General features: G+C 40.7%; 1 protein-coding gene and 1 long non-coding RNA gene across 2 annotated transcripts; both read left to right on the top strand.

The window, feature by feature from the left end:
• Nucleotides 1–6,016: 6,016 nt before the first annotated feature.
• On the top strand, nt 6,017–6,284 carry LOC148911994 (uncharacterized). Its single transcript, XR_016119454.1, has 2 exons — nt 6,017–6,127; nt 6,195–6,284. It is a non-coding gene; the product is annotated as an uncharacterized LOC148911994 (long non-coding RNA).
• Nucleotides 6,285–6,495: 211 nt separating this feature from the next.
• Nucleotides 6,496–13,141, top strand: LOC148911993 (uncharacterized). The gene is made up of 2 exons (XM_089027912.1): nt 6,496–12,984; nt 13,052–13,141. Exon 1 carries the CDS (start codon nt 6,496–6,498, stop codon nt 12,709–12,711), a length of 6,216 nt encoding a protein of 2,071 aa, XP_088884038.1. The 3' UTR covers nt 12,712–12,984; nt 13,052–13,141.

Below are 13,141 nucleotides of genomic sequence, written 5' to 3'. Positions count from 1 at the left end.
ATAATGAAAATATCTTTACGAGAATTATCCCAAAATGGCGCTGCCGTACCCGTGTGGCAGCAGCATTCGGTAATGCAACTCTACAAAACACAGCTCAGCTACAATTCAGTAATTCATAAAATGCTTACAAAATCGTCAACGGGGAAAAATTCAATTCAATGATAATTCTTAGATTTTAAAGCAAAACTATTCTCTTTTATCGTAAAAAAAAAAAACGCATATATTATAAGCATATTATTAATATTATATATTATTAAGCGGAGCTCTACTCCTCTCAACGGTTGAACCTCGACTGAATAAATTTAGGTTTTGACCCTTGATGCAAAACAAACGAGTGTCTTAACAATAGCAACTGTTTTTTTAGTGGTCTCATTTGGCGAAATGTCTGATGATGCACACATGGTATCCTGTCAATATGAATAAAACTCTTCACATGTTATCAATTCAACGCTTTCTCGTTAACCTTTCGATCAAATGAAACAACAGATGCACCACAGGAAGCCCGTCAGCAATATACAAAGCAATCAAATGAATCAAATACACCACAGGAAGCCCGCCAACACCACACAAAACAACTCGATGAAATAAAATCACCACAGGAAGCCCAAGAGACTCAGCTATAGGAACTGTCAGGGCTATTACATAAATTAGTAACTAGTGAAAGCATGGAGAGGCCTATCCATCTGAACATCCAACAAGAGGAAGACAGGAGACAAGAGAAAATGAATGCATGCTTGTTCTTCAAAGCTAAAGGTCACATTCGACGTGATTGCTCTTCATTGAAACAACACCAGGAAAAAGCGGAAAAGGCGCTCCCGAATGCCCTGGGGAACGTCTGAGTCATGACGAAGGGCAACAAGATAACAGTGACAATACATCAAACAAGTTACGAGTTTCATCAAGACATATGTATGGTTTGTACGTTAAAGGTTTTATCCACAGCATATGTGTAAACTGGTAGTAGACACTGGTGCAGTGAAATAAATTCTGTCACGTGACATTGCTGAACAGGTATCAAGGGACTCAAATGTAAGGTATGACAATGAAAACACCGATGTTTTTCTAGCTGATGGAAAGAAAATCGACATTTGTGGTTAATGTTTAGTAACTGTTTCAATGGGGAAGCAAGTTATGAATGTCAATGTTCTTATTGCTGATATAACAGACCAAGCTGTGATGGGTATTGATGTCCTATCTGAAGCAATCAAACTTGCGTGTCATAGAGCCAAGCAATAACTCTAAGCAACTAAATAAGGGACTTTGTGTTGCTCGTACACTGGTAGACGCTAGTAAGTCAGATACTGTTCCTTTGAGAATTTTTAACTTGACAGATGAGCCACAGATAATCCAATCACTGTAGTTGCCATAGTGACGCAAGTTCAAAGAGTTGGCGATTTTGAAAATGATGATGGTAAACATGAGAAGGAAATGGGCGGTGAAGGTGAATTGCCGAGGCCATTGAATGGTTTACTTTCTCGAAGTAGCACATTTCTCAATGGTAGTGGCCGCACAGTCTGATGTCGTCTGGAGAATTTAAGACAGCCAAGCATAAGCCCAAGGTAGTCTATGTGGATCGTCTCATGCCATACCTTGGTCCACCATTGAAAAGTCATGAGTTGGATAACAGAGGAAAGATTGGGAGGAAAGAAGGATGAAAGAAAATATAAATGTAAGAGAAGAAAGGAGGATAAAAGAAAAGAGGGAGGGAAGAAAAGAAAGGTAACTAAAAACCCGAAGGCCAAAGAAGAGAAAGATCTCAGAGAGCAGCAAACACATCAAAAAGAGAGGAAGACAAGGAACAGAATGAAAGAAAAAGGCCGGAAAGAACAATAAGATCTCCTAACAGATTTAGTGATTGGATTAGACATAACTCGGAGATTTCAAGAGACAGTAAACATTAACATGACAACCTTATTAAAGTTACAGAGCTGATTCATCAGGAAAATTAACAAGTCAATGAAAGTTACGGAACTGACAAGTTATCAGGAAAGTTGAACAATTTCGATTTGCGGAGAGTGAATCAAATCTACATGAGAATGTGCACAACTTGTGTAGCATTATGACCAGTGCCCAAACAGAATAAAGTCGAGTAAAAAAATGTTCAAGAAGACAAAACAATGTTAAATGTTAGACTCTGAACTGTGATTGATTAGTTATAAACTTTTATACAATTGACATCGCCAGAAATTTCGGACATCACCCGCGCGGAACGCCTGGCACATCTCAATATTTCTGTGCTACCGACCGTAAAATTTTACAAAAGAATGTATGTGAATCGAAATGTTTTTGCTAATTTTATTGATAAAAAGGGACATTTTTAAAAATGTTTAGGCGGGAATCGATGAAGTGAAGCTTCAGCAACTTGAGAATGTCGAACATTTCAATCAGAGGTAAAATTTCATGTATACTTTTTTGAAAACAAAATCGGCTCTGAGTCGCTCTGAATTACAAGAGACTGTGGGCGTCCGTTCATCACAGCCGCTAAGTGTAGTCATAAATTATAGTTTTGAGCAGAAACAAAGCAAAAAGTTACAAATTTATACCCTGGAACTCTTTCCTGAAATGATCATAACACTCACTATTCCTTCTTATTCCGTGTCGTAAGTACTTTGATGTATACTTTTTGCTTTTGAAAAACGCCAATAAATCCATCCACTGAAATCCTTCATAACTACAGGCTAAATCTTCTGAATTCGGCTGAGTTCAAAGTTCGGCTGAGTTTTTCTCGAAAAACCCATCGTTTGAAATCTTGTTCCTCAAATATTACATTCAGCTAAATGTTTCAGCGGTAAATGTCTTAAAACAGTAATTTGTTCCATAGTAAAAAGGACCCTAGAAGACCCCTTCTCTGTGAGACCACGACTCACTGTTTAGCAGTTTCAGATTTCGCGCGAGTTTCAAAAAATTCAGCGGAAAAATCATTAAACTAGAGATAAAATCCTTTAGATTTTCCTATACGACTACACTTACCGGTTCCAGACGCCATTTTGTTGGCAAAAAAAATTAGGTTTTAGGGCCCTGGGAGTAGATTGGAAGCCGTCCGAAAGACTTGTCAAAGCAGGTAATTTAAACCTCCATTTCTAAGTAAATACTTAATGCATTTAAGTAATAATGTTGCCATGGAAACGGCATGTGTTTTATGAGACCTCAATTTCCAATTTTAAGAATAAATTAAACCCATTCGAAGGTAAAATTCAATGCTGTGTTTCTCATAAACGTCAAACTTAATTTCCTTAAAACTTTCGTCAATTATAAAGTATCTTTTCTGATTTAGAAAAATAATAATTATTGTTAGTCTATTTTTTTGAAAATGAAATATTCGTGCCTTCATGTAACAGATACATCAACTGTTTTAGCAACAAGCTAAAATGGCCAACATATTTTTTGGTCGTTCTCTAAAAGTATTGCAGTCCTAATATAGAGGCTTGGTGAGACGTTTTCTGAGACATTGAATTTACCAAATCCTGCAAAATCTCTGCGGTCACAATCATCGTTTGTCCGTGGTTTGTCAAATTATAAGACCTAAAATTGTAAATTAAGGTCTCATAAAACACTTGCCGTTTCCATGGCAACAGTACATTTGGTGACCAGATTGTGGTTGTTTTTGTGCATCCCATAAAATGGCCTACTCGCACACCAAATTTCAAGGGTGGTCAAAACAATTCATTTCCCACTTTGCTTGAGTCTTACAGAGACCTACTCTTAATTCTTTTCTGGCTTTATAATAGAATATTTTAGGGATTTTTGATTATTTTCAATTTTACAAGACGAAAACAAAACCAAATTCAAAAAATAAAATCGGAACCTGGTACATGGTTTTGTGATATAAAAATACCACTCGGTGAAAGAGCAAAGTTTCTTCTTCAAGAAAATGCAATAAAATTTTGGGACCACTTATTCTCGCAACGCTAAACGCAAGGGTAGTTGTTAGCAAAAAGTTCAGGATTCCCGCATTGTCTGGAACCACCTAACAGCTTAGGAAAAAGAAAAGAAAAAAATTCCCTCGTTTCTCTCGAATATTATGGCATTTTTGTCATTTTTGAGTACTTTCCTATTCAAGAATTTTGGTTATTTAAAGATAAATTTCAATATTGGTTGAAATTTGGCTGATTTACGTCCCTCCGATTAATTAACTATAGTGATGATGAAGTGTAGGAAGATGGGCCTGCCACTGATTTTAACAAAGCCACTTGAAAGCCTGGCCATTTGTAAATATAATTTCAAAATATTTGAAAAATAAAGGGCACTGATTGTTAGACTACCAGTGTTCGGCCTGAACATGTTGTACATTATTCACCATTTTGCTGGGGGCTGCCTTTATAAAACTAAAAAGAAAAAAAAGAAAAAAAATTACATAACATTTATGGTTTTGAATGACGTCTTTAGCGAAAACAACACTCAAAAGTGGTTCATGGACAAATGAGGGAATGGATCAGACGCCGAAAAGAGAGAGTCAGGAGAACGGATAATTCAAAAACATCGTCAAATAGTTAGAGACACTTCAGTATTTTTGACTTTTAATTTTGATCACTTAAGACACTTCAACATATAGAAATGTTTAGAATAACTTACAAATATTTATTTAAAAAATTTTTACTTTATCAAGCCTTTTTTCAGCAAAATATGTGTGCTTTGAGTTCGTCTGTTTGTTTTAAATCTTCATGGATACAGCGTGTAGTGCGCGAGAGACATGGAACGAGTTAAGAACTCGAGAGAACTTGGGGCATTATAGAGATTTTGCACCATCACGTGCCGGCGCCATAATTTAAAACAAATAAGCTTGAATTGCCTTTGATTAGAAGGCGGAACAAAAAAAAAAAAAAAAAAAAAAAAAAAAGAGAAAACCCTGAGCTCAATGGAATTGAATTATTTTTCATGTGAAACGATTTTATTGCTCCTGCCATCTAAAATGGCTCCCGTCAACTGTCGATGGTGCAAAACCTCTATTTTCCATTTCACTGCCTTGAAAAAATGGATGATATTTTATGATTCAACTTTGTCCTAGAATAGACATAATTTGACGCCTTCTGCATGAGAGTACTGCGAATTTTTCAAACTCTGAGCGTTTCATTGCCATAAAATAACTTTTCTCGTCGTACAAATTCCAGAACCAACCCACTTGTTTCCAAAACTGTAGCTTCTAAAATACTTGGGCCAGTTATTTTTCCAGTCATGTTTTGGCCCTAGTTTTTCATCTCCATTCGGTCAAACTTGACTTTGCCAAGTTGAAGCTTCAATGAATTTCTAGCAAATTCTTCAACCAAAACAGTTTTAATGCACTATAGCTGTAGTTTTATAAACAAAATTAAGGTATCGTTCTGGAATGTGTACGACACGAAACGCTGATTTCTGTTGGCCAGCATTGTTGCTTGAGTTTGCACCAGCTCGTATCTATACGTTATTATAAGGTAATGTTTGGGAGTATATGCAGTAAATAAAATCAATAAGATAATAAAGATACAATAAAAGCATTCATAACATCGTATATATCATGTTTAAACATTCCTTTTCTATCTGTGAATATAAGAAGTGACTTGGTCAAGAATTGAGCGTTTTCCGTGACCTCATAGAAAAATTTCCCAATTATAATTTTGGCTCGCTTCAAATGAGTATTTAGAAGTAAGAAAAGTTTTAATATTTTACTTCATCCTGCATCTGTCCTTGATTCTTTTCATATAGTTTAAAGCTATGTCCGTGTGCGCATGCTCAGTACTAGATATCATCCCATATCAAACACTAGCTATTCAAATTATTTCCAATTTTATTCAATTTTTTCCATTTATTGGGCACTTAATGTTCGAGGAGCTAAAATTACCTTCGTGTAACGTTCATACGCAGATAGCTTGATATTATCGGAAGGACGGTTCTCTCCAAGCTCATGCGCAAGCGAAATTCATATGCTTTATTTTTAAACGAGTGGTGATAACTATCAGAGTACTAGCGCTGACTGCTTCGGTGTTTCTGAATAAAACAGCAGGAACTTGTGGATATCGATAACTTGAATCACCATTGTAGACGACAACTATTTGATTTCCTAATTAGCGTAGGTTATTAATATTCATAAGTTGAAATTATGGGATGTAAGCCGGGACAGGCAGCAAGACGATCGTAATACGTACACCATATGGTATGTCAAGATTATATTTGATTTTCCGTAAGATATAGGCTTTTAATTTGTAACTTTTTATTTCTAGTGAACCTCGTAATTATAAATCTGTCTATTGTGAATGAAATAACTGAAGAACATCAAGATTATCGAGAATTAAATCGCTGATATAATCGACGAGCGTTTTGCGTTGTGTACCCATTACTGAATTAGATGTCCCCACTGAACGAAAGAAGATGTCCGCTACATTATTGTTCACATATGTCATTCACCGACTGATGGACATTTATTAAGCTTGATTCTGCAGTTATCCAGCGTTTATTTCATCTCCGAAGAGTGTTTACAAGAATCGTACGGCTTGTGAATTCCTCGAATTTCCATGTGCAGCGATGGATGATGACACAGGAAGCCCGCCGGCAAGACGCAAGAAGCCCGCTGATCGTGAAAGTTGTGACGGAGTGAGAGAAGAGAGAGCTGAAGCTCTAAGACGCTCAAGATCGGGATATATTGGCCAATTGACAAAGAATTATCGAAATATAAAAGAAGTGATGAAATCAGAGAATTTCAATGATATTGATACCGTTCTGAGGATAAGGCAGAAAATATTGAACACATTTGATAACTTCGAACGGTATTGTCAACAGCACTTAGAATGCTTGAAGGAACAGTTGGATATTGAAGAAGCTGAAGGCATTTACAGTAGAGAGCTAGAAGCTAAAAAGGACATTGAGGGAGAAACTGATGCGTGGACCCACCGAAACAAAAGACCGTTCATTGACTTTGATCTGCCTCTTGTCGAACCCTGCGATTCTAGTAGCCAAGCAGGCTCTAACGAAAGTTCCCAATCACGTACAGCAACGAAGTTAAAGTTGAAAGCGAGGGCAGATCAAGCTGTTGCCGAGCTTAAGATTAGACAGTTGAAGGAAGAGCAAGAATTGCAAGAAAGAATTGAAGAGATGACGATGAAATTGCGGTTAGAGGAGGCAATTCAAGTCAATAAAATAAAACGTCGACACACATTACTAAAAGCTCAACACGAAATGGAACAAAGAAACACTGAACTAAAAATCTATGAAAGGGCCGAACGAGTTGAGCTATACAATTTTTACGACGACGACGACGACGTGTTACCTGGTTCAAACCCCTTTGGCTCCACACCAAGAAGTGCCCCAAAGGAATCGACTAGAGTTGCAGACTTTAGACAGCGCCTCCCTGTGAACCCGTTTGCAACTCCGATAACACCGATCTCCACTAACCCATTCGCAGCCCCGATGGCCCAGACGCCTGGCAGTTCGTTAGCAACACCGACAAGGGGAAGCTCAAGTAACCCGTTTACGACGACAGAATGGCCTGATGTAGTACACAGGAAGCCCAAACCGAAGTTTGTTCATGCTGCACATGCACCGACACCACAGGCATGGCTGGACCTGAACACACCCGAGTTCTACGTCGCTGATTATGATAACCGTCTAAGCGACACTGCCAATAACGATGAACCACCTAAGCCAGCAGTCCATGAGAAGGTCCTCAGTCAACTGATAAAGCAGCAAGAAAGGATCACCAGCGCCATGACCAACGCTTTAATGCTTCCTAAACCAGAGCTATTAACCTTTGATGGAAACCCATTACACTACTGGAGGTTTATTCGCAACTACGAACAGAACATTGAAGCAAAGACTGAGGATAACGGAGAACGATTGAATTATTTACTGCAATATTGTACGGGCAAGGCGAAAGAAGTGATCAAGAACTGTGTAGTATTGGACTCTACCGACGGCTACCTCACAGCACGAACGTTATTGCTTGAAAGATTCGGCGAACCTTATGTCATAGCCACGGCCTACATTGATCTTGTAACTGAGGGACCCCCGCTGAGGGCGTCTGATAGACAAGGCCTGCAAGTTTTCGCCGATAAGTTAAAGGACTGTGAATTAACTCTACGTGCCGTTGGATATTATGACGACTTGAACAATGCTGACAACTTGAAGAAAATAGCAGAACGTTTCCCTGTCCACCTAAAGGCTAGGTGGCTCGAGAAGGCTAGAGTGATACGAAGCGGAGGAGGAAAACCCAGCATAGACCATATGTCCGAATTTTTGTCTGAGAGAGCAAAGGCCGCAAATGATCCTGTTTTCGGACAGATTATGGACTCAAAGGACACGTCCAGGGACAGAATGCGACCCCGAAGTAAACCGTTTCAGAACACGCCAAGGCCGCCAAGAGCTACCACCCTAGCGACACACCAAACAGAAACGCCGAAAGTGACGGCAACAACAAAGGATTCACAATTAGCTTCGAGGGCCGCATATACTTTAAACGACCAGGTAAAGTGTGGTATTTGTGCCCAAGCACATCTTCTCACAAGCTGCGATGAATTTAAGAAGAAGACGCAAGGTGAAAGAATGAAGTTTGTTCGAGACAAAGGGTTATGTGACAACTGCCTTAAGCGAGGACATAGAGCAAAGAATTGCTATCAGAAAAAACAGTGTGAAGTGGATTCCTGTGAGGGAAAACACCACACGTTGCTGCATCCACCGAACAGCTCTAACCTTAATCAACAGCCGAGCCAGGATTCAAGTAACAATACGAACAGTGCTAAAAATTATAATGTCGTCAAGGCTGATAGCGTAAACAGCGTCGATGTTCTTGCCAAGGAGAAAAGAGTATGTCTTCCAATCGTGCCCGTAAAGGTTCGTGGAAAGAAAGGTCAGAGATCTGTTGTCACCTACGCTCTTTTGGACCAAGGATCCGACACGACATTGTGCGAGAAACGCCTAATAGAACAGCTGGGAATCGAAGGCGCCGAACGAACATTCTCGTTGACAACTATCGAAAAGGCAAACGTTCAGCGAAAGGGATTAACCGCGAGTTTGGAAGTTACAGCTCTTGACTCAGACAATGTCGTCGAGATACCGACCGTATGGACAGTCAAAAAATTGCACATCACTACAGAAGGTGCACCCAGAGATGAAGACATTCGTAGGTGGCCACATCTAGCAGAAATACAAATACCTGAAATAGACACTGATGAAGTTACTTTACTCATCGGCAATGATACGCCTGAAGCCTTTTGGGCGTTAGAAGAGAAACGAGGACAACGGAAGGAACCGTATGCGGTCAAGACACTCCTTGGATGGACCATCGTAGGACCGATGACTGAGTCTAGGCATCAACAAAGCTTGAACGCACACTACATATCTTCCCATGGTGATGAGCTTAAGGCTCAAGTTGAAAGATTCTGGAGGACCGATTTCGGAGATGCAGTACTAAGTTCCGAAGAATGCATGTCAGCAGAAGATAAAAGAGCGTTGTCTATCATGCAGGAAAGCACGGTTTTATCTGAGGGTCACTACCAAATGGCCCTGCCGTGGAGAAACAGCAGTTATTGTACATTGAACAATCGACCGATGGCTGAGTTTAGACTTGCAACATTAAAACAAAGATTCCTGAACGATCCTGGACTTTATGAGAAATACAAAGAAGTTATAGATGACCATCTGACTAAGGGCTATGCCCGTCGCCTTCCCAACGAGAATTTTGACCAGAAGAGAGTGTGGTACCTACCCCACCATGCTGTGATTACCCCCAAGAAGCTACGCGTGGTATTCGACTGCGCCGCCAAATGGAAAGGCATGTCATTAAATGACCAACTATTGCAAGGACCTGATCAAACGAACAATCTCGTAGGCGTCCTTACTAGATTTCGCGAAGAGCCCATAGCACTAGCAGCAGATATCGAAGCTATGTTTTTGCAAGTCAAGGTTGAGCCCAAGGACTGTGACATGCTTAGATTCCTTTGGTGGCCTGATGGAGATCTTAGTCAACAGCCAGCAAATTTTCAAATGCTAGTCCACATTTTCGGTGCAACGTCTTCGCCAAGTTGTGCGAATTTTGCACTCAGAAAAACAGCTGACGACAATCAAACCGAATTTAATGATGAGATTGTGAACATCGTGCATAGGAACTTCTATGTGGATGATATGCTGAAGTCGACAAGTACTGTTGAGGGCGCTATACGAACTGCATCTGAAGTGACTGAACTGCTACGACGAGGAGGATTTCGTCTCACAAAGTGGATGAGCAATAGTAAAGAAGTCCTCAAGTCGATACCTGAATCTGAAAGAGCTAAGGCTGTAAAGGAACTAGACTTTGAACGATTTCCGACGGAAAGAGCCTTAGGAGTTGAATGGAATGTCGAGAAAGATTGCATCGGATTTAAGACACAGGTAAAGGAAAGGTCTCTTACAAGACGTGGGATGTTATCCATAACGAGTTCTGGCTATGATCCATTGGGTATCGCTGCTCCATTCGTCCTGTTAGCCAAGCTAATCTTGCAAGAACTTTGTAGACAGCAACTAAAATGGGATGACCCAATCCCTGAACATAACCTCGTTGAGTGGAAGAGATGGCTAGAAGACCTACCAAGACTGTCAAATATGAAGCTACCGAGATGCTTGAAGTCACCTGACCTTGGAGACATCGTCACCTATGAATTGCACCATTTCGCAGATGCTTCCCAGTCAGCTTATGGCACCGTATCGTACCTGCGGATGGTTGACATTAATGGGGAAGTACATTGTTCGTTCCTGAACGGGAAGTCAAGGCTCGCTCCTGTAAAACCAGTGACCATTCCTCGCTTAGAACTATCGGCGGCCGTTGTAGCAGTCAAAATTGATAAGATGTTAACAGCCGAGCTAGATCTGCCGCTGACTGAGTCGACGTTCTGGACTGACTCTACAACAGTGCTTCAATACATCAACAACTTCTCAAGACGATTCAACATCTTCGTGGCACATCGGATTGCTATCATTCACGAATTTTCTACCCCCAAGCAGTGGAGATATGTGAATACCAAAGACAATCCTGCGGATGATGCGTCCAGAGGTTTGACCGCGGAGAAAATTACAGGAGACGAAGGAAGGCGATGGTTGTGCGGCCCTGAGTTTTTATGGAAAGGCCAAGATTCGTGGCCAGCACCAGTTCTCAAGATATCTGAGGTACCAAGTGACGACCCAGAAGTGAAGAGAGAGAGACAGGTCTATATGGCACAGCAAAGGGACTCAAAGAACTTCCTGCAACGAATGTACGAGCATTACTCTGATTGGTATCGCTTAAAGGTGGCCATTGCCTGGATGCTGAGATTCAGAAACTACTTCGTAAACAAGTTAAGAAGTTCAAAGCATGATATTGAAGTTAAGCCTGCTACAAGAGGAAGAATAACTGTGAAAGAGATTCGAGAAGCAGAAGTTGCAATTATCAAGGATGTACAAGGCCAAGGCTTCACAAGGGAAGTGAATATCTTGAGCAAACAGATTGAGAAGTCGAAAGTCAAGGTTTCCACAAGAGAGAAACCCCTACCAAAGGCAAGTTGCATTTTCAAGCTAGCCCCCGTGCTTAAAGGAGGAGTTTTATTAGTTGGAGGCCGCTTAGAGAACGCCCCAATTTCTGATGCAGCCAAACATCCACCAATTCTACCGAAGAACCACCCTGTCTGCGAGCTTGTTATTAGACATTATCACCAACTGTACGGCCACGCTGGAAGAGAACACCTACTGGCCCTTGTAAGACAGCGATATTGGATAGTAAGCGCAAGATCCCTAATTAGACGTGTGCTGACGACATGCTTTGACTGCCGAAGACGTAAGGCCCCGCCTATATCCCAACAGATGGCAAACTTGCCAGTTGACAGGCTCACCCCTGACGAACCACCATTTTCATTTGTTGGAACAGACTTCTTTGGTCCATTCTTAGTGAAAAGAGGTCGGAGCACAGAGAAACGGTACGGATGCATTTTCACTTGTTTAACATCACGAGCCGTACATCTAGAGGTTGCTCATAGCTTGGAAGCAGATTCCTTCATCAATGCGTTGCAGCGGTTCATGAATCGCAGAGGAAGACCCATCGAAATCAGAAGCGACAATGGTACTAGCTATAAGGGTGGTGAGAGAGAGCTACGCAAATCTTTACAAGAATGGAATGTTCAGAAGATCGAGAGTTTCCTAAAACAGAGAGAAATCGTCTGGAAGTTTAATCCCCCAGGAGCCAGCAGCATGGGTGGAATATGGGAGAGAATCATAAGATCTGTAAGGTCCATTTTAAGGGCCCTGTTGAGGGAGCAAGTTACTACAGACGAAGTCCTGTTGACTTTAATGACGCAAGTGGAGGCCATTCTTAACAGTAGGCCGTTGACAACTTGCAGTGATGATCCCAAGGACGACTCCCCTTTAACGCCTAACCATATCCTGTTACTGCGTCCAGGAGCGAGTATGCCTCTAGGTGTATTCACGGCTTCTGATAACTATGGCAGACGTCGATGGAGACAGTGTCAATATCTAGCCAATCTGTTCTGGCGCCGTTGGCTCAAAGAGTACCTACCAACTTTACAATTGAGGCAGAAATGGATCTCCCCACAAAGGAACCTAGCGAAAGGTGATGTTGTTTTGGTGGTGGACGAGACCGTTAAACGGGGCCAGTGGCCTCTGGCATGTGTACTAGAAGTTTACAAGGCAAGGGAGGGACTTGTACGCTCCGCAAGAGTCAAGACGTCTAAGACAGAGTTGGTCCGTCCCATTCACAAATTGTGCTTGCTGGAAGGAGTTGATTAAAGCCTCAAGAATCAAGGAAGCACTGTTAGCGAATTACACAAGAACATTGTTGAGTTAATTGATAATTGTGCTATGAAACCAAATTAATTTGTTATTGTCGTCAGGACAATGATTTAAGAAATGATCCATAAGAAATGCCTCATTTGGGGCCAGTAATGTAGACGACAACTATTTGATTTCCTAATTAGCGTAGGTTATTAATATTCATAAGTTGAAATTATGGGATGTAAGCCGGGACAGGCAGCAAGACGATCGTAATACGTACACCATATGGTATGTCAAGATTATATTTGATTTTCCGTAAGATATAGGCTTTTAATTTGTAACTTTTTATTTCTAGTGAACCTCGTAATTATAAATCTGTCTATTGTGAATGAAATAACTGAAGAACATCAAGATTATCGAGAATTAAATCGCTGATATAATCGAC

The sequence above is a fragment of the Actinia tenebrosa genome, unplaced genomic scaffold (assembly GCF_029948245.1).
Source record: "Actinia tenebrosa isolate PJP-AT-01 unplaced genomic scaffold, QUT_ActTen_1.0 PGA_scaffold12__29_contigs__length_12842862, whole genome shotgun sequence".
Taxonomy (NCBI): domain Eukaryota; kingdom Metazoa; phylum Cnidaria; class Anthozoa; order Actiniaria; family Actiniidae; genus Actinia; species Actinia tenebrosa.
The sequence above is the reverse complement of the archived record's forward strand: the minus strand, read 5'-3'. Positions and strand labels throughout refer to the sequence as shown.